We start from the raw sequence: 21,249 nt of genomic DNA on the forward strand, positions 1-21,249 counted from the left end.
GGCAAGTGAGGCGGTGAACGTTGGAGTCTGCAGCAAGCAAGCCTCCCTGCTCGCTTCAGTGCCTGGCTGCCGGCCGCCATCTTGGCTGACAGTTAATTTGCATATACTCACTGATTAGCCAATGAAAAGGGTAGCGGTCGTACGCTAATTACCATGTTTCTCTTTTATTAGTGTAGATACTTTCATTTGTATTGTATCTATTGGATTTATTATTTGCTCAGATTTCAATATTATACTAAGGTACATATGTCAAAAGTCTTCTAAATTAGCAAAAACATTAAATATTGTTTCTTGGCCTGGCTAATTCAGATATATTTACATAAACAGGCAAATACTAATTAACAGCATGTATAATTGCCTCTAATAAATTAGTGCTTAGACTGAGAGACAATGAATTATATGTAATTTTCCTTTTTTCAATGAGGTTAGATGTCATCTTGCTTTTTGCTAACTTGTCTATTAAGAAACCATTCTATTTCCTAATTTATCCAACTGAAATATCATCCTTTTTTCCTTCCACTTCAAAAACTTGCTTTCAGACAAGTTCAGTGAACCAAAGACCAGTTGCCAGTCTTGAACACTTTGTTACTAGTCCATGAGAAGATAAGGAATTAACTAAATCCACTGTTTAGTTTACCCTATATTTTTTTAATAGCAAAATTGTCTCAATGAAGGAAACAAAATGTTAATTTACATTCAGGTACAAGTTTCCCATAACAACAAATTGAAAGTTTTTAGTAGCACTGAACTGAGAAGAATAATCATTATAATGATAACATCGAGGTATAATCAACCTGTTACTATATTATTAAAATTAGTTTGCAAAATTTCATTAAGAAGCATAATCAACAGAGTAAAAAAAAAATTTGAACGTACATATTCGAAATGCTTTCAGTATATAAACCTAGTTTCAATTAAACTTCTAAGATAAACTTCTTTTAACTGTCACATGAAAATCATGGGAACTTTCCACTTTGTCTCTTAAATGGTGATCATGAGAGTTCAAAACAGGGAACAAAGATACAGAATCTTAACCAATATCTTTTAAGGAGAAAAGTCTCAAATACATCTGAATTAGTTACTTTAAATAAAACAGATTTAAGAAAATACTGACCCTTTCTCTTTCCTATTCAATTACTTTTCTACACATTAACTGCATAGGATATTTTTATGATATAAAAATTAGTTTTATTTTATTTTATTTTTTAATATATTTTTATTGATTTCAGAGAGGAAGGGAAAGGGAGATAGAAACATCAATGATGAAAGAGAACCACTGATCCGCTGCCTCCTGCATGCCTCCTACTGGGGACCGAGCCCACAACCCAGGCATGTGCCCTTGACCAGAATCGAACCTGGGACCTTTCAGTCTGCAGGCCAACGCTCTATCCACTGAGCCAAACTGGCTATGACAAAGTTATTTTTATTTATTTATTGATTTGAGATAGAGGAGGAAGGAGAGAAAGAGAGAAACATCAACTTGTTGTTCCACTTATTTATGCATTTATTGGTTGATTCTTGTATGTGCCCTGACCAGGGATGGAATCCTAACTTTGGTGCGTTGGGATGATGCTCCAACCAACTGAGCTAACCAGCCAAGGTTAAAATGAGTTAAACAGTCTACAAAAGGCAACTTATTCTTTATGGTTACATAATACAAAAGACTTCAATAATAAAACAGTAAGCAGGTTTTAACTTATACGAACCTCATTTAGGCACCTTTTCTTTGTAAATATATTTCTGATAAAGGTTTCCTGAATTTCTTCTTGCTTCACCAAGTACTGCCAAAGTCTTTTCACAGACAGTGCCAGGTGGTGTTTGGATCTGCAGAGAGACAATATATTTAATTATACACTTAAAATTCTGATTAACTTGACTATATCTACTGAGTGTTATATAAATATTTATAATAATATTTAACTAGAATTAGACCAAATCATCTTGGGTTGCAATCAGTACTAGTAGACTTTTTCTTAAAGGACTGGATGGTAAATATTTTAGGCTTTGTAGGCCAGATGGTCTCTCATACTATTACTCAGCTCTGCCAATGAAGTGGGAAAGGAGCAGAGATATTAAAATGAAAGGGTGTGGCTGTGATCCAATAAAACTTTATTTACAATATAGGAGGAAGGATTTTGGCCCACAGGCTGCAGTTTGCTGACCCCTCACCTAGAAACATAATAGTAATGCTTCCTAGAAGAGATCTACAAGCAGAGCTGCTGTGTTGTCTGTAAACACATACCAGTCCATGAAGTCTGTTACTGATGTGCAATGAGGTAAGAGCTTATGAAAAAAAATGTAAATGAACTATCATTAAGTCACTATAGTAAGAGTTTGATGAAGCAAGCGCTGCACTGATTTACCTTTTACACCTCACAAACAGCAAACCAGTTTTCTGGCTATTTTGAATAGCACTGCTCGAGAGTGGGTGCCAGTAAACTACGAGCCTGCCTTCCATTTTCAAAAATAAGGTTTATTATGTAACAGCCATGCCCATTCATTTACTACTTACAGTTCATAGTTGCTTTCACTATACAATGGCAAGGCTGAATAGTTGCCACAAGAATTGTAAGGTCCCCAAAGCCTAAAATGTTTACTTATTTGGAACTTTGCAGGAAATGTTTGCTAACCTCTGGACTATAATATGCATCACACAGAGTCACAGAGATGAGCCTGGAAGAGCATATTATACATAAAAGAACTTAAATGTTTTTTCTTCAAATACTACCTAAAACCACTCTTGATTTTGTAAAACTCATACTTCACAACAATATCCATAGGAAAACCTACTTGAAAGGAGTGTTTGTAGGTTCCAGCAAAGCTTTGTGGCGGAGAATTGCAGGACCTGCAGACAAATTCTCTTCAGAAGTATAACTTGCGATATAGTTTTGAGGGGGCCCACCATGGACTTCAAGTCGTCGGAGAAGAACTTGCTCCCAACATTGAAGAGTTTTTAGAACTGCATGACAAAGTGGTGAACTAACAGGAAGCTCTAAAATGAGAAAATAAAATTGACCCGCATTTATCTTCTGTAGTAAAATGCTATACTCAACTGTAAGAATGACTGAGATATTAACACACATTTTGTCAGAGGTGATGTGAAAGAGGAGGGCATAGAATTCTAGAGTATAAAAAAAAGGACAGCACCCGGCTGGTGTGGCTCAGTGATTGAGCATCAACCTCTGAACCGGAAGGTCAGAGTTCGATTCCTGGTCAGGGCACATGCCCAGGTTACAGGCTTGATCCCTATTAGGGAGCATGCAGGAGGCAAATGATCAATGATTTTCATCATTGATGTTTCTATCTCCCTCTCCCTCTCCCTTCCTCTCTGAAAGCAATAAAAAAAAAACGTATTTTAAAAGAGGATATCATAAATTTGTGTAACATTTCAACATAATTAGGTGGCCAAGGACATCAACAAAAAATGGGCAATCTAAGTCAAAATTATATCATAGCTTTACAACTAGTACTTGGAATAATATTTATGCCATGATTTAAATAACAGCTATGTCAATTACTGCTTTTGACTTTAATTTCACATAAAAAAATTTACCGGAATATTATAAAACTATGTCTGGGAAGAAAATTAATTGCTTTAACCTTTGTATCAGCCCAATTTCTGTATAGCATATAACTACAATTTGCTTAGAAAATTAAATAATTCACAAAAGTAAAAAAAAAAGTTATGTAATACTATGGAATGCAGCACTTTCCAATTCTCCACTTCTATACTCTTGAATCCTAATCCTACTCTCAACTTTTAGCTCTTTACCTACAAAAATCTAAACATGTTCATACTGTGAATTCTTAATCTTTCAATTTTAGAAATGATCTTCTGATATACTACTATAGAATATGAGAATAAACTCTCTCCATCATTCCAATATAATCACATAATAATTTTTTATTAAATTGGCATTTTAGTTTTCACCTTTATATATATATTAAATACAGATCACAGCTGAATCACTTGGTATCCTAACATGACTCTTTCTTTCCTATACTACGTTTCGTCCCTTGGAGTTAATCTCTAACTTTTCGCATTTACTTAGTTTTCTATGTGTCTACCACTATTAAATCTCCCAATATCTCAGCTATGGCTATAATTACAGTCTCAATAAAGTCAATCACATCAGGTTCAAATTCCCTGCTTTCTTGTCCTCCTAAGAGCACTAACAAGGTGATAGACATATCTATAGACGGTTGGGTTGGTTAACAGAAACCTATCTTCTACAATAGGAAGTTATTAAACTTTTTCTCCATTATTTGAAAAAATACAAAATAGTAAATCAAAAGCAATGGCAATATTAATTCATGTTAAAATATTTTTTAGGGGGGATGAGGACACATCTGTAATACCTTAACTAATAAAGAATATAAAAAAAATTTTTAAATTTAAAAAAAAATTTTTTTAGCCCGGCAGGTGTGGCTCAGTGGTTGAGCATCAGACCATGCACCAAGAGGTTACTGGTTTGATTTCCAGTCAGGGCACATGCCCAGATTGCAGGCTCGATCCCCAGATGGGGGTATGCAGGAGGCAGCCAATCGTTGATCTCTCATCGATGTTTCTCTTTCTCTCTCTCTCTCTCTCTCAAAAAAAACACACAAAAAATATTTTAAAAAACAAATAAATAAAATAAAATATTTTTTACCTGCAAGATCGTGACCTGCAAAGGGATAGAAAGTCTTCAAGTTGTTGAGTACCAATTGCACCATTGCCAAGCGCATCAATGACCAACTAAAAATAAAGCAACAGTAGATCTGTTAAATTTTACTCAGGGATTTAAGAATACACCACTCTCTGACCCAACAATTCCACTACTAGTAATTTATCCTGATTATATACTTCCACAAAAACAAACAAAAAAACACCAAATGCATGTAGTACTCAAGTCTGCATTATCTACAACAGCAAAATACTAGAAACAATCAAATTATCTATCAAGAGAGTACTGGTTAAATATCTACAGTTTTGAACCACGGAATATTAGGGTAGCCATTTTTAAAGAATGAAAAAGGATCTCTAAGTGTTAATATGGTGTGGACTCCAGTATGTATTGACAAATAAAAAGTTATGGAACACTACATATAGTATGCTACCTACAGGGGAAATACAAGATTTCACACATACACACACATGCTTAATTCTGCAAACAAAAAAATAAGCCAGAAACTGTAGAGGGTGTAGAAGAGACATTAGCTGAAAGAGAGAAATGGTGAGACTTCTTATTTCACATTTTTATACAGTTTTATGTTTTTATTTAAAAATATTTCAGCTTCTCTTTTATTTCAAGTGACACATTTATTTCTTAGAGTAATGGCTTATTATTTCTTTAAGCTGTGGTAAACAAATCATAAAATTTATCATCTTAACTATTATCAAGCATATAGTTCAGTCGCATTAAATATATTTATATTGCTGTGCAACCATCTATTTCCAGAATCCTTTTCATCTTGCAAAACTGAAACTCTATACCCATTAAGCAACAATTCTCCATTTCCACCTTCTCCTAGCCCCTGGCAACCACCATTCTATTTTCTGTCTATGAATTTGATTACTCTAGGTATCTCATATAAGTGGAATTATACAGTATTTTTCTTTTTGTGGTTTCATTTGCTTAGCATAATGCTGTCAAGATACATCCATATCATAGTAGCATGTATCAGAATTTCTATACTTTTAAAGGTTGAATAATATTCCATTGTACATTTATATCACATTGTGTTTATGCATTTACCTGTTGATAGATATTCAAGTTGCTTCTACCCCACTGGCTATTATGAATAATGTTGTTATGAACATGGGTGTACAAACACCTGTTTAATAACCTGCTTTGTATTCTTTTGGGTATATACCCAGGAGTCAAATTGATGGATCACATGATAATTCCATTTTTAATTTTTGAGAAACTGTCATACTGTTTTCCATGATGGTTGCACCATTTTACTTTCCCACTAACATAGCATAGGGTTCCAGTTTCTCCGCACCCTTGCCAACACTTTTATTTTCTGGATGTGTTTTTTTTCTATAGTAGCCATCTCAATGGGTCTGAGATCATCTTTCATAGTGATTTTGACTTGCATTTCCCTACTGATCAGCTATAGTGAGCATTTTTTTCATGTGCCTTTCAATAAAGGAGTACTTCATTGGTCATTTTTATAACTTTTTTGGGAAAATGTTTATTCTAATCATTTGTTGATTTTTAATTGGGTTGAGCTTTTGTTGTTGAGTTACACAATTTGATTTTTGAGCCATGTTAATATTTCATATATTAAAAAAAAACAAAATTAGATCAACAAGAAATAATCAACACATTAATAAAAGCAAGGTAACAAATATACCAGCACTCCTACATATAAGAATAATACTCATTGAGGGTGAATGTTTTGAACATTTATGATTCTTATCATATATGAAATAATTTTTAAAACAGTGATCACTGACATGTTAGCATACTAATGTTCACTGAAAAGACATTAGATTTTCTAGGATAAAACAGTGGGAATTATTTACATTAGGGAGCAAAGGCCAAAGACTAATCTGATAGTAACATTTTTGAGGACTAATAAAAAGTATAGGTCATCCGTGGAATTATTAAGAAAAGGAATTTACCAATTTCAATTAAAGAAATCTAAGTTAAATGTGTTATAAGTCCTAAGCCACTAGTTTCACATGTACTATTTTCAAAAATATTATATATGACATCATTTTTTTAAAAAGCTTAACATTAAGTATTCCATACCTGTATGAATTTGAATTAGAATGCTCTTGGAGATGGAAATCTGAAACATCATCATCATCATCATCATCATCATCACTGTCTCCACTCTCCTCTGAATCATATTCTCTACTTAGGGAAGGGGGTAAAAAAGGCTAAAATAAAAAAGTTACAGAATTTACCATGAACTATCTGATTTAATACATTGAATTACATAGTCTAATATTAGCAATTTATCCCATTTTCAGATATTTTGTTATAAGAAGTAAAACCAGCATTTGATTTTTTCCATTGATTTCTAGAGAGTGGAAGGGAGGGAGAAGGGAGGAGAAGAGAAAGGGAAGGAAAAAGAGAGAGAGAGAGAGAGAAAAAAATCAATGTGAGAGAGATACATTGATTGGTTGCCTCCTGCATGTGCCTCTACCAGGGCTGGGGAATCTGCAACTGAGGTACTTGCCCTTGACTGGGAATCCAACCCTTGACCCTTTGGTCCATGGGCCAATGCTCTAACCACTGAGAAAAACTGGGCAGAGCTGCTTCTTTTTTCTTGACATTCTATGCCTTTGACATCACTTTACACAATTTCCTTACTTATTCATCCATTCAACAAAATTTTATCAGGTATCTACTGTGTTTAAAAAAGCATCCTATATAATAAAAGGCTAATATGCAAATCGACCGAACAGCGGAACTACTAGTCGCAATGACGGGCACTGACCACCAGGGGGCAGATGCTCAACGTAGGAGCTGCCCCCTGGTGGTCAGTGCGCTCCCACAGGGGGAGCACTGCTCAGCCAGAAGCCGGGCTGGCGAGCACAGCGGCAGTGGCGAGAGCCTCTCCTGCCTCCGCTGCAGCACTAAGGGCCCCTCAGAGGACATCCCTCGAGGGGTCCCGGACTGTGAGATGGCACAGACTGGGCTAAGGGACCCCCCCACCCCCCAGTGCACAAATGTCGTGCACCAGGCCACTAGCACTTGATATAAAAATGTTTAAGATATATACACAGTCACTGCCATCACAGAGCTTATAATTTAATGGAAAAAAATAGGTAAATAGTAGAAAGCTAAGTAGAGTGCATTTATAGAGTGTAATGGAGTGTCACAAATGAGTTTTAAGTAGAGGACAAGTAATAAGATTTATGTCAATAATATTACCAACACCACTCACTTATGAAAGAAAAGTCAAATGGCAAGAGTAGAAATGGACACATCAATAACTAAGGCAAGAACTGGCAGTCTACACACAAGTGTTAGTGATGGAGATGAAGAGAAATAACAGATTTATAGTGTATTGGGGGGAAAGCATTGACAGATTTGCTAATAAATCTGGAGAGCAAGAGAAACAGAGGAAAAATATGATTTCTGGTTTTCTGGCTTGAGCAACTATAAGGATAAAGATGCCATTTACTAAAACAAGAGGACTTTGATTGTTAAGAGAGGAGGTATTGGAGAAAATAAATACCAAAACCCAAATCTTGAAGATCAAGATTCACAGGTCAAGTAGAAAAAGAAAGATAAGAAAAGATACTATGAAGGAATTAATAGTAAGGCTAGGGGAAAAAATAGAAGAAAGCGGCATCAGAGAACAAGAGTTTAAGTATTTCAAAAAGAAGGAAATGGTCAGATGTGCTGAATATTGCTAAGAGATAAAATAAGATGATGATCAAGAAGTTTCAGTTATATTTGACATGTGTGCCACCTGAATCTCAAGAACAGCAGTTTCAGCAGGGTAGTTGTGTGAGATGTCATACAATAGGTAAATATGAAAGGGATCTAAGGTAATAAAAAAATGTAGCCTCCTCCTTTCAAGTGGTTTCACTTCCTGTGGTTTCAATTACCTGTGATCAACTTCAGTTCGAAATATGAAATAGAAAATTTAAAAAATAAAGAATTCCTAAGTTTTAAAATGTGTGCTGTTCTGAGTAGCATGATGAAATCTTGCATTGCCTTGCTCTGTACCACCCAAGACGTGTATCAACCCTTTGTTCAGTGTGTCCATGCTATAAATGTTACCTGCCCATTATCACTAAGTAGCCATTTTGGTTATCAGATAGACAGTGTGGTATGGCAGTGCTTAAGTTCAAGTAACCTTATAGTAGTCTAATACTACGTCACAATGCCTACAATTCATCTCACATTATCTCATCAAGTAAGCATTGTATCATCTCACATCATCACAAGAAGGGTGAGTATAGTACAATTAGATATTTTGAGAGAGATACCAGTCACCTCCCTATTAGAGTTTATTGTCATTATAATTGTTCTATTTTATTATTAGTTATTGTTGTTAATCTCTTACAATGCCTAATTTATAAATTAATCTTTATCCTAGGTATGTATGTATAGGAAAAAACAAAATATATACAATTGCCCCTTGAACAACATGGGTTTGACTTGTGTGGATTTACTTACACGTGGATTTTTACTAGATCCACATAGTTCAAGCCTGTGTTGTTCAAGGGTCAACTGTATTTTTGATCCGTGGTTTGTATGCAGCTGGCTGACTACAGTTGTACGTGAAAATTTCAACTGTTTGTGTGTGTGTGCGTGTGTGTGTGTGTGTGTGGTGAGGGGCTGGTACCTCCTCTGGATTCAGCCTTCCACTGGGGTCTAGGAACATATTCCGCACAGATAAGGACAACTACTGCATATAGTTTTGAAAAGTTGAATAAGAATAGAAAGCAGAGTCTGGCCAGTATGGATCAGTGGTTGAGCGTCAACCTATGAACCAGGAGGTCACAGTTTTATTCCAGGTCAGGGCACATGCCCAGGTTGCAGGCTCAATCCCCAGGCGATCAATAATTCTCTCTCACCATTGATGTTTCTATCTCTGCCTGTCCCTTCCTCTCTGAAATCAATAAAAGCATATTAAAAAAAATAGAAAGCAGAGAAATGGAATAGCTGAAAAATTTGGGGGATTAAAGCAGGATCTGGAATGGGAAACAGGAGAGCACATTTCTGCCCTGATGGAAGGAGCCAATAGAGAGGAGAGAACTGAAGGCAAAGCAAAGAGTATAGAAGAAAAGCAAACATGGGATTCAGAAGACAAATGGAGTCTTTGATAGGAAGGACTCTTCATAATAACAGGAGGAAAGAAGAAGATGAAAGGAAACACAGAGCTTCATGACAGGATGATAAAAGAGTTTTGTCTAATTCTATTTTTTAATGACCTAAGATATGAGGTCATCAATTAACAGTGAGAATGAAAGAGATGTGGGAAGTTTGAAAAGTTATACAGAAACATAGCAGGGAGGACAGAACTTCTGGAATAGCTGAGTAAAGAGGTTTGGTAAATCTTCTCCCCAAAAAGCAATAATAAAACTGCATAAAATTGTCAAAAACAATCATTTAAAGATATTGGAAAGTGACCAAATGCATATAACACATTAAAAATATGTAAGAAATATCTACTGAATCTCTGTAAAACAGTCAGAATCTGGCATTTTAGCCAGGGGCTACCCTCATCCCCACCCCTGCCACTCTGTGGTACAATTGTTCTATCAGGGCCAGAAGGGCAGTCTGTGAGGACTAAGAAGTCTGCTTCTTGACCAAGGGAGGTTGACTTTAATAAAAATTCCATACCCCGTGGCACTGTAAAAAAACTACAGATATCTCATCAGTAAACATTTAGGGAAGGCTAACATCTCATCTATCCTGAGGCTGTGATACAGACTGGGGCAAGAGCAGACCAATCAGATATTTAACAAGAAGATCCAGGTATAAGAAGAACATGTTAATCAAGAACCCTATATCCAGCAATCTATGCTTCAAAAATGAAGATGAAACAAAGACATTCCCATATAAATAAGTGCTTAGTAAACATTTGTTCAATGAATAAATGACTGTGCAAATGTCTTTCTTTACAGTGAAGCATAAAAGACAAGAGGAAAATAAAAACCGCTGCTTATATAAGAAATCTGTCTGATTACAGGAGAAGACATATACAGGTAGTTCTTGCTTGGCATGTAGTGCAGGAATATAAAAATGTCTAAGCAAGCTGGAGCCATGCAAAGCAATCTTAATAATCAGTGGAAAATTACAAGATTCTGTGACTATCAAAAATATTTGTCAAAACACTAGAAACTCTTACGGTCAGCTAGGAAAATAAAAATAGTAAAAATATTTATTTTATACACTGTAAAGTGTTAGAAACATTGAGAATTAAAGTACTTTATATTTTTGAAAAAAAATTTACTGAGTACTTGCCTTCTAACAGTATAAAGCATCTTTTCTAATCTTGGCAAACTGTCATAAACGTATCTAAGTCTGTATCAGCTTCCAACATTTTATGCTTTGTGCTTTCAATGTTGTGAAATATTACCCAGAGTTCCTTTAACAGGAAGGTGTTTGTTTGTTTGTTTGTTTTTTGCTCATTTCACTATCTCTGGAACATCTTCATCCTTTTGTCACATTTTCCTCATTTATGTTGATAAGTTGGCCTTAACTAGATTTCTCTAGCTGCAGATCTAGAGTCTCTTAAATAACAGTAAAGTCAATAATTCCAAAGTTAGCTCATTTTTCTATAACTTTACATTTGATTTGAATTTCACTTCTAGTACTATCACTTTTCATATTTTTTGTTGCCTTTTCATCAATGTTAGTCAATTCCCTCTTCTAATTATCCAATTTTACAAAATGTCACTTGGGTTTATAATGGGAGACAAGGAGGCAGGACACAACCCCTTTTCCTGTCTATGTATGAACTGAACAACAGATACTAAATGACCAATCACCAGCAGACTTTAAAGAACTGCTGTGATTAGTCACTGATCATGAGATACATCTGTTATTTTCATTGTAATTTGTGGATTGAAAAGCTAGCAGCGAACTTTGTACTTGATGTAATTACTCACATTTAATATACTGTGGTAATTTAAACTTGAATCATGTTGTTGAGGGGCTAATGTTATTTAATTAAAAAGATGAAATCTGTGTATATCAACCAATGCAGGACTGCCTGTAATATAGAAAAAAAAATGAGAATATGGATGGCAGTTTAACTTCTGACGGACTTGATTCCCTAATTACTACCAAGTACATTGGTATTAAGGTGTTAACTAATTTATCTTTTCATCTTAATAAATGAACTTCATATAAAATGCAAAAATCATAACTTAGCAAGGAACTGCCTTAAAAACTGGTTGGAAATATAGGCAAAATATTTGTTTTTTGGGGGGAATGTAGCCTGATAAAATGAAAATTTTCTAAACCACAGTGGGAAAACATTTGGAAGCACCAACAACTACACTAATTTTAAACACTTTCATTTTCACTTAACTGCATAAATATTGATCTGGACAGCACTTTTATTACCTTGGCTATGAAATAGTCCCAGATGCTGAGCTCAGGTGGGATGAACTTCTCTTTCACTGTCGATGACTCCTGATTTACTGGCGGTGAGGAAGAGGTCAGTGGGGCAGATTCTCTGCCAGACACTTTTGATGGCCTAAAACGTGTGTTCTGTTTCTCTCCTTCTTCCACTAGTGAGGAAACTAATAAGAACAAAGTAAAGTATTATTAAGTAAGTACTATTTTCATTGTATAAGACCTAAGGCTAACTATAAATAAGTACACACACAAAACTGAGATTCTTATTATGATAGTAAGGTAAGAAAATTGATAGAGGAAGTGAGACAAAAACTACCTTGAATTTATCTCACTCTCTGTTGACTTATGCATTGTATATGTAGGTGGTAGGATGTAGTATCTGCTTGTAAATGAGCCCCCACATGATAGGAAATTATCTACATTGTTCTGTTTTGTTTTTTTAAGAACATCATGGTAATAAAAAAGAATATCATGGATGTCAATGTTAATTAAAGGCAACAACTCAGGAGATTCTTCAGTAATCACTGGCCTTTTATCTACATATAAAACTACATTTTCAATGAAAATTTAAAAATTCAAACACATAACTATTTAATTAAACTGACTCAGACTTTTAGAAATGGTTTGAAGATGGAATTTTCTAGTCAATGGATTATCAAAGAGGTAGAATATGTAATCTCTATTGTTTTAACTTCAAAACACTTAACAGTATTCTTTTAGTATTTTACCTTAGAATATTAAGGGAATTAGCATAGAAAAGCAAGTTATGCAAATCTTTAATGAACACTAAGTCACAGTATACAAATCACCAGTGAAGAATCAAGGATCTCCTAAACACAGGCATGACCTGATAGACAAACAATGCCACATTAAAGCACATCAATATTCTCCTTCAATGGTTCCAGTGAGCATGAATTTACCTCCCAAATGAATGCAATAATTGTGCTGTAATAAACTTTGTTTTATTGTCTGAAGCTACTTGGCTTGCATAAACAGCATGCTCATGCATTATATCAAGCTACAGCCAAGCTCAGTTTAACAGAATAATTTAATTATTTCAGAAAAAGAAAATTAAGTTAAATAAAATTAGTATTCTAAGACATGGCTAAAAAGTGGTATGATTATTACATAATGTTTCAAAAGGCTTAAAAGGAACTATTAAATTAAATGTATAATTTTTTCTGTTCTTATTAGTAATTGATAATTAACAATAACCTTTCTAATATATCTGTTGCATACATTTACATATATTCTAAAACTTAAACAGTGATTTTTCCAAATTTTCACTAGGTAAAATATTCAGGATATAAAGGTTGTTGTTGTTTTTTACTTTTCAAATAATTGCTATGGTTTAAGATAAATCTATCATTTAACTTTAACATTACTATTTTGCCTTTGTTTTTAAATTAGACAGCTTCATAAAAGTTTAGGGGATCACCTGGAAAATAAAATTTTCAAACAATGCTAAATTAATAAACATCATAAAAATGTAGTTTTTTTTAAAGCAGAACATAAGAGGGTTTTTAAAATGAGAAAACATTTTAAGATATAGTCTGTGAAGCCAGACAGATGACATGAAAATAAGAGATTAACCACACTCAGGGAAAATATTTAAAATTACAGACTCAATCTCAGAGGTATAAAACTATTTATCAAAATACTATTAATAAACAAGGACAATGGGGGGGGGACATGACAAACAAGTTCACATTCCTGAATGTTTTATTACCTGAAATGCTACAAAAATAAATAAATAACCTGAATGATGCCTCCTAGCAAACAAATGGTCTGTAACTTATTAGGGTAGATGCTCCCTCTTCACCCTCAAATTGCAGCAGACCTAAAATAATTTTATACTTAAATCACATTGGGTTAGAGTGGTCATGAAACTTAAGGGCAGCAATAGAAACTATTTGGCTATTGAGTACTCACTGCTTGTTTTTGAAAATGCTAATAATTAAATATCAAAAACTTCTGCCATTCCTTGGGTAAAAACTGATGCTACTGTTCCATTATTAAAGGGGTAAATGGCTACTTTACTAGTAATAGAAGAAAAAAAATAGTATTAGGGAGAAGTGAAAAGGAACTTTAGATACAGAACTTATGAATTCAAAAAATAAATTTCTCAGTTGCTTTGGATTCACAGAATGTACTTTTGAAAAGTGGGCTTCCATGACAAGACTGTGGACTGAGAATACAAGAAGCCCTATCCTCATCCTTAATACATTCTGCAGTGGTTTCCTTAGAATTATGGAAATAACACGCCAAAGAACTCGAAACAGAAGTGGAGAATGGTTGAGGCTACATATAAGGAACGGACATGGGAGATACAAAGAAGTAAGAAAGAGAATGTTTTTTATCATTAAGTTCTTCTGTACTGCTGAATTTTACCACATTTATACTGCTTTCGTTAAAATTAACACACAAGGAAGGCTAATAAGTTAACACTTTTTTCCAGGTTATTATTTCAAATAAAATCAGCTCTAGCCGGTGTGGCTTAGTGGATAGAGTACCGGCCTGAGGGCTGAAAGGCCCTGGGTTTGATTCTGGTCAAGAAAACATACTTCGGTTGATCTCTCCCCCTTGTATACATGCATATAAGCCTAACCAATAGACACAGACACCAGGGGGGTGAGGACAGGAGGGGGGGGGTGGGGGGCAATGGAGGGATAAGGACACATATGTAATACCTTAATCCATAAAGAAGAAGGCTCTTCCCCAGCCCAGGTCCTTGTTGGGTGCGTGCAGAGGCAACCAATTGATGTGTTTCTCTCACATCGATATTTTTCTCTGTCATTCCCTCTCTCTCCCACTCTCTCTAAAAATCAATAGAAAAAAATCCTCAGGTGAGGATTAAAAAAAATAATAATTAAATAAAATCAGAAACAACAAAATTAATATTCTGAACCTAGATTAAAATGTTATTTCTTTCAAAAACTGACCTCAGAGTAACCAGCAGAACCATCTCATTCTCCACTTCTCAATCTAAGGCACTTCTATCCATAGGGCTATTCATGAGTGTCCCAGAGTATGCATAAAGCTTCAGGAGTCATATATCCTGGACCTTCAAATTTAGCTCCAAATTAATTTTTTTTGGGGGGGAGGCGGAGTTAAATAACTTAATTGATGATTTAAAACATTTTATGTTGAAAGCAACAGATATGGAGAAGATAAAAGTCATATAAGTTTAAAATAAAATAGATTTCTTCCCTTCAGCAAGGTAATTCAGTCTAAGAGGTCTCCTAAGAGAAATATATTCATTCTCCTTTATCATTAGGGGTGTACTACAAATGTATGTGAACATAAATTAAGTATAAAACAAATTCTCAAAATTCTATGTAAAACATGATTTTACAAGTAAACTTCAAATGCTCATAAAAGGAAAAGACAAAATCAGGAGATTAAATTAGCAGTGAATTTAAGGTACTTCTTAATCTTCAAAGAATAAAATTAATGATAAAATAAAGTCTGGCAGGTGATATTATCAGATTTGACCAAGACTACTGACTCTTAAGATTTTCCTAGGATCAATACTTCACACAGTGAACCTGCTTCATAAATGTCCATAAAAATGAACTGATGAATTTCTTAACAGAAAGCAGTGATCTGTGTCTCCAAACCACAGAGCAAGGTAGTCTCCAAAGCAGTTGGTGTCAAAATGGTTCATTGAAATATGGAAGGAAAATATTCAGATTTATTTTTTTAATAAGTACAAGTGGGGAAGGAGAAAGCAAAGAGGAGAAAAGGGGTAAGAAGGGAAAAGAGAAAAGAAGAGAGGAGTGGTGGAGAAAAAAGAGAAGGGGGTTGAGGGGAAGAAGAAGGCACAAGGGGAAGGAAGAAGGAAAAGGGCAGGCAGAAGAAAAAGAGAAGGGAAGAAGAAAATAAAAATTGTCACTGTTTAATATCTGGATCAACAACAGTACATGTTATTTATAGATAAATAATGTACATATCTTGGGGTTTTGCTCAAGCATGTTTCAAGGATAGGGTTATGCAATTTAAAAAATCTGGAGATAACTGCCCTTGAGTGCTACTTTTCAATCACCCTGCTGGCTACAATATGGTTCTGTCTATAGGATTTCAGCTCAAACTCAACAGACTTATTAAAAATTTGAATGGAGTATATACAGGGTGGGGTAAAGTAGGTTTATAGTTGTTTGTATGAAAAATAATATAATAATTATAAATAACAATAAACTGTGTTTCATGTACTCACAAATGTTAAACCTACTTTTGCACCACCCTGTCTATACAATGAAATATTATTCAGGTGTACAAAGGAAGGAAATCCTGCCACATGTTAAAACACAGATGAACCTTGAGGACATTATGCTAAGTAAAAAAAGGAAATCACAAAAAGACAAATATTGTAAGACTCCCCTATATGAAGTAACAAAAGTAGTCAAATTCATGGAAACAGAAAGTAGAATGGTGGTTACAGGGGATGGTGAAAGGGAAAAGGGGAAGTTGTTTAATGGGTATAAAGTTTCAAATTTGTAAAATGAAAAAGTTCTGGAGATTTGTTTCACAGCAATGTGAAAGTACTTATTACTACTGAACTGTACACAAATAGTTTAGATAGTATAGTTTATGTTTTTGACCATATTAAAAATTTATAATACAGAAAATACATTAAAGCTATTTTGCTGCAGTACTTAGGACTGCCAGAATATATTAGAAAATGGGATTGGACATAGAGATCACATGCTTAATTTCAGTAAGAAAGAGGTGAGGGAGTCTAGGTAAGAGCTGAGATGTTTCATAAAAAAATATTTATCTGTAAAATTTTACACATGTGCATGTCTTAGTGTTTTTTTAACCTTCTATGCTTTCTCTACCTTTATTATCTAAGTATGTGCCCTCCACTGTAGTTATGAAATGAATCTAATGCTTTTTAAACTTTAAAATTTATACCATATGGCCCTCATAGAAAAGTCTGTCCAAGGATTCTAACCAAAAAATATATTCCCTTTTCTAGTAAAACTAGTTATTTTGCAGTGCATCAGATAATTATAAGTGTTTGGCATATTCAACTATATTTTCAATAGTTGATTTTATTTTATATTGTAAACTAGAGGCCTGGTGCACGAAATTTGTGCATAGGAGGAGGGGGTCCCCTCAGCCCAGCCTGCAACGACGCCAGCGTCCCTTGTCCTGGCCTCCGGCCTGAGGCCCCTCCCCTCCCTCCGTGCGGCCAGGCGACGCCGCCAGAGTCCCACACCGGCCACTATGGGCACCATCTTTTGTAACGGAGTGGTGATTAATTTACATATTACTCTTTTATTAGATAGGATACACTGATGTACAATCATTAAATACTAAATAAACAACTTTTATTTTATACAAATAAAATGGGAAAAAGCAAAACATCTGTATTTTCTGAACTGTATTTAATATAAATAACCAAATACCAAAAATATACTTTAAAATATCTAGAACATCATTAGCAGTTTTGTGGTAAAAATGAAAAAAATAACATGCTTACCACAAATACTCATTTTATATTTCATTCTCAATTTGGAGACATTAAAAATCATTACTATAAATTTATCAAGATAAACAATTCACAATTCTTGCTAATTTCAAATATTATAACAAACAAAAAAATCTTTAAATATTTTTATTTGCTATAAAATATGCAATGAAAAGCAAAAGTATGGATTTCTAACTGTTAGCAGAAAAAAGGTAATTTTTTGAAAATTTCTATTGCTCAGTTGATGGTCTACTTTAAACTCCATGAACATATACCTGCACTATAATTTTAATTAATTAGAAAATAATAAATCCTTCATTAACATATAACTGAAGTCCACAAAGCAAATTAAACTTATTTTAAAAATACACTACTGATATATATATATATACATTAACATGTTGGTTAAGAATTTTGTCTGCCAAGCTAACATCTAATAAAAATCATCTATCATTGTCTTATATTACAAAGTGTATGTCATAATTAAATTTTAAGTCACTAAAAGAATTAGTACACTGACTGTATAATAAACATTCTCTAGAAATATAATTTAGTTTATGAGACCATTATTTCAAAGAAAATTAAAATGAAGATTTATACCAGAACAAGAAAATAGTGACTTTTAAATTACTCTCATAGTACCAAGTTTATGAAAACACTTTTTAAAACACAGATTTTTAGGGGTTCCAAGCATTTATTTCGTTTTGAATATACCATACTTTGACACTGATTAAGCTGTCAGGAAAATGAAATACTCTATAGCAGTGGTTCTCAAGCTTGGCTGCACATTAGAATCACCTGGGAATCTTTTTAAAATCCTGATTTCTGTCCCAGGTGATTCTAATGTGCAGCCAAGGTTGAGAACCACTACTCTATAGACTATTTTGGCTGCACTCAGGGCAATTTTTCTAAAGCACATTATTTTATACCCTTGGTCAATAATGTATACTGAATGTATGTACAATTAGACTCTTGGGATATTATAATTATGGTTAACAGTAATTCAAACCTGCATGACTGCTTACTTACAACCTAAATGTATCAGGCTGCTGTGCTGCTTCAGTTGGTGAGTTTTCAGAACATAATATTGCCTTCAAAAATGGAGATTTCAGAACTCTGCCTTATGTTGAAAGGCACTCCTACTTGTTTCTAGTTTTGGTTGACTTTCTGTTCTCAGATTTTCTCTCTCCAACTGTCAGTTGATTCTGCTTCACTGGACTGCAGCTTCTAATTACTATCTACTGTTTTTACCTCTTCCCCCTTTATCTCTGTTTTTCTACGTCTTTCTTTCTTTTTCTACCCACTCCTTCTCAAACATCAGCTTTGGGGCCATTAGGCCTTTTGCTTCACCATTCAGTGAGTACCCCTATTTTTTGGTTAGCAAACTGGTGAATCATGTAATTCATGTCTTCTATAAACGCTGCTTTAGTTGCTTTAGTTATTGTTGTATTCAGAATAGTTTGTGGGTTCTCAAAAACAGATGAGCATCACATAACCTAGATATGGCTACAACCAGCCCTACCACTAAGTGAACCATGTTTTAAGTATTCTATATTATTTGCCTGCCAGTGGTGGGATATAATTTATGACAGTATTTATGATAGGGTGTACTTGAAAGATAATTTATGTAATGATATTTCTGTCTAGAAACAATTAAATCTGAATGGCTAAACAAAGAACAACCTGGGCTTTTAGGAAGGTTTTTTATATATCTGTGTTCAGCAAAAATGGTTGGAACTGAGACCTAATACCTAGCCAGTAAGAATGCATTTTTAATTTTTACAGGTATATGGATATTCCATAGTAAAAACTTATCCCTTTTTAACATTTCACATTAATAAGATCAGTCTTAACAAATGCTTTTCTCTTACAACACACTAAAAACAGTGCAAAAATTAATCTGCCAATTATTTATTTAATACTAATCTCAATAGAGCTATAAATTTTACTCCCTATTAGACTTTTAAGTTAGTCTTTTCCTTTTTTTTTATCAAAAAATAAAGCAGGGAAATTACTCTTTAAAAATTATAAAAGAGAAGTTATGAAAATCAGAATATTTTTTTAAATTTAAAAGCAATATTATCACATATGGGCTAATAAATTACAAAAAGAAAACTTTTTAAAAAGGCAGAAGCATTATGAAGACTCTTTTCAAGTCAAGAAAGTGTGGTGTTTCTATCTTTAAATAAACACATATAGTTTCAATGTTAGAAAGTTCAGAAGAGGATACAATTGTTTAAAATATTTACTTTTCATAGTATTATGGAACACTTAGAAATCCAAAACCCCTAATGTCCAGAATCATAATATGCAAAACACGAAGCAGCGTCATTTGAAAATTTTTCGTATTATTTCAAGCCATAGTTCGATTTGGCATGATTAGCAGTGACATTTCTTTATCTCTACACATTTAAAAATATGTTAAAGTGTAAGGGATAGAAAACATCAAAATAAAGAATTTTAAAAAGAATAAAAATGCAGAAATGATTTTCTAATATGCTAATCATTTTTTAAATCAAAAATATGGCTTGCTTAAAATAAATTTTCAATTTTCTACAGTAAGTGCCAAACAAAACAAAACTGGCCCACTGTACCCCAAACCCCTCCAAAACAACACAAAGCAAGCTGGACTGTAGAAGCCTATTTCTAAAGCTAATATCTTGCCTGCAAGACTGGGAGGGCTATGAGAACTGATGGCTGAAAAAGCTTTGGAAAAGCCCACACATTCCATGGAGAATACCACTACCTGGTGGGGGCTAGGCATAGCAAAGTGCCTTCCTGCCAAAGAAAGAAGAGAGAATCTGTATTTGGGATAGAACAAAAACCAATGTTATGCATTATTTCAACAAATGAAAATTTCAATAGTAAAAGATCAAAGAAAATTACATTAGATAGTCCTAATCACTGGTACATGAGTATCTTAAAGTTTGAAATTGCACCAATAACTTTATAATGCATTTTCACCATAAAAATATTGGTTCAGAATTTAAGAATATGGTCTGTATCAAGATCTTTCTATAAATAAATTGAAATGTATTTACATTTGACAAAGTTACCATTCTGATAAATAAATGAAGCCTCAGTCTTTAATGAACAACAACAAATAAAACAAATAAAAAACTAACCGGGTAATGCTTTTGAGTGTGTCTGTTCTTTGCTGGAAAGACATGCACCTCCACCAAATACAGCAGACCACATTTTTTCATTTAGAGGATGTGCCACAATCCGAAATAGTTCATTACTAGAATGTGTTGCCAAGCCATGGATGAAGAGACTAAGATACACTGCTGTGAGAATCTCACAGAGCAAAATTGTAAGCCCTGACTGGGCTTCTTCACCAGAAGAATTCAAAAGTCGAATTAGAGAAGTTATTCCTAGAAAAACAACAAACACATACCACTGACGATAAATTTTAAAAATAAAAAATTAACTACATTTTCTAATTTTTAAAAAAACTTTATTACATTAGGATTAAAACATTTTCTTCTCTAAATTCATAGATGAGTAGAGGTCACTATGGGTTAATGCATAATTCTGAGCTTTCATTCAATTTAGAGTAACACTAAAAATCTGTAATCTGATTCAAATATGATAGATAAGCACTGGCTGGCATAGCTCCGTGGTTAGAATGTAGGCCTGCTCACTGGAGGGTCACAGGTTAGATTTCCAGGTTCAATTCTCAGGTCAAGGGCATGCACTGGGTTTCAGGTTTAATTCCCCCCCCCCACC

The 21,249-nt window shown here is 34.0% G+C and overlaps 1 protein-coding gene across 6 annotated transcripts in view; it reads right to left on the reverse strand.

Annotated features, from left to right (window-relative positions):
• Positions 1 to 21,249, reverse strand: part of DMXL1 (Dmx-like 1) — a 137,740-nt gene that overhangs the window by 41,803 nt on the left and 74,688 nt on the right. For 3 of the 6 annotated variants that reach the window (XM_014541698.1, XM_005857096.2, XM_014541693.1), the window contains 7 exons: positions 20,646 to 20,894; positions 20,185 to 20,298; positions 12,033 to 12,211; positions 6,744 to 6,874; positions 4,653 to 4,738; positions 2,791 to 2,992; positions 1,707 to 1,824 (listed from right to left, as the gene is read on the reverse strand). In XM_014541698.1, the coding sequence (XP_014397184.1) occupies positions 1,707 to 1,824; positions 2,791 to 2,992; positions 4,653 to 4,738; positions 6,744 to 6,874; positions 12,033 to 12,211; positions 20,185 to 20,298; positions 20,646 to 20,894 (1,079 nt within the window). Of the gene's footprint in view, positions 1 to 1,706; positions 1,825 to 2,790; positions 2,993 to 4,652; positions 4,739 to 6,743; positions 6,875 to 11,555; positions 11,677 to 12,032; positions 12,212 to 20,184; positions 20,299 to 20,645; positions 20,895 to 21,249 lie in introns of those variants that run through there. The other 3 variants (XM_005857097.2, XM_014541700.1, XM_005857098.2) reach the window with 2 other exon arrangements.

Source organism: Myotis brandtii, unplaced genomic scaffold, assembly GCF_000412655.1.
Source record: "Myotis brandtii unplaced genomic scaffold, ASM41265v1 scaffold1071, whole genome shotgun sequence".
NCBI classification, from domain to species: domain Eukaryota; kingdom Metazoa; phylum Chordata; class Mammalia; order Chiroptera; family Vespertilionidae; genus Myotis; species Myotis brandtii.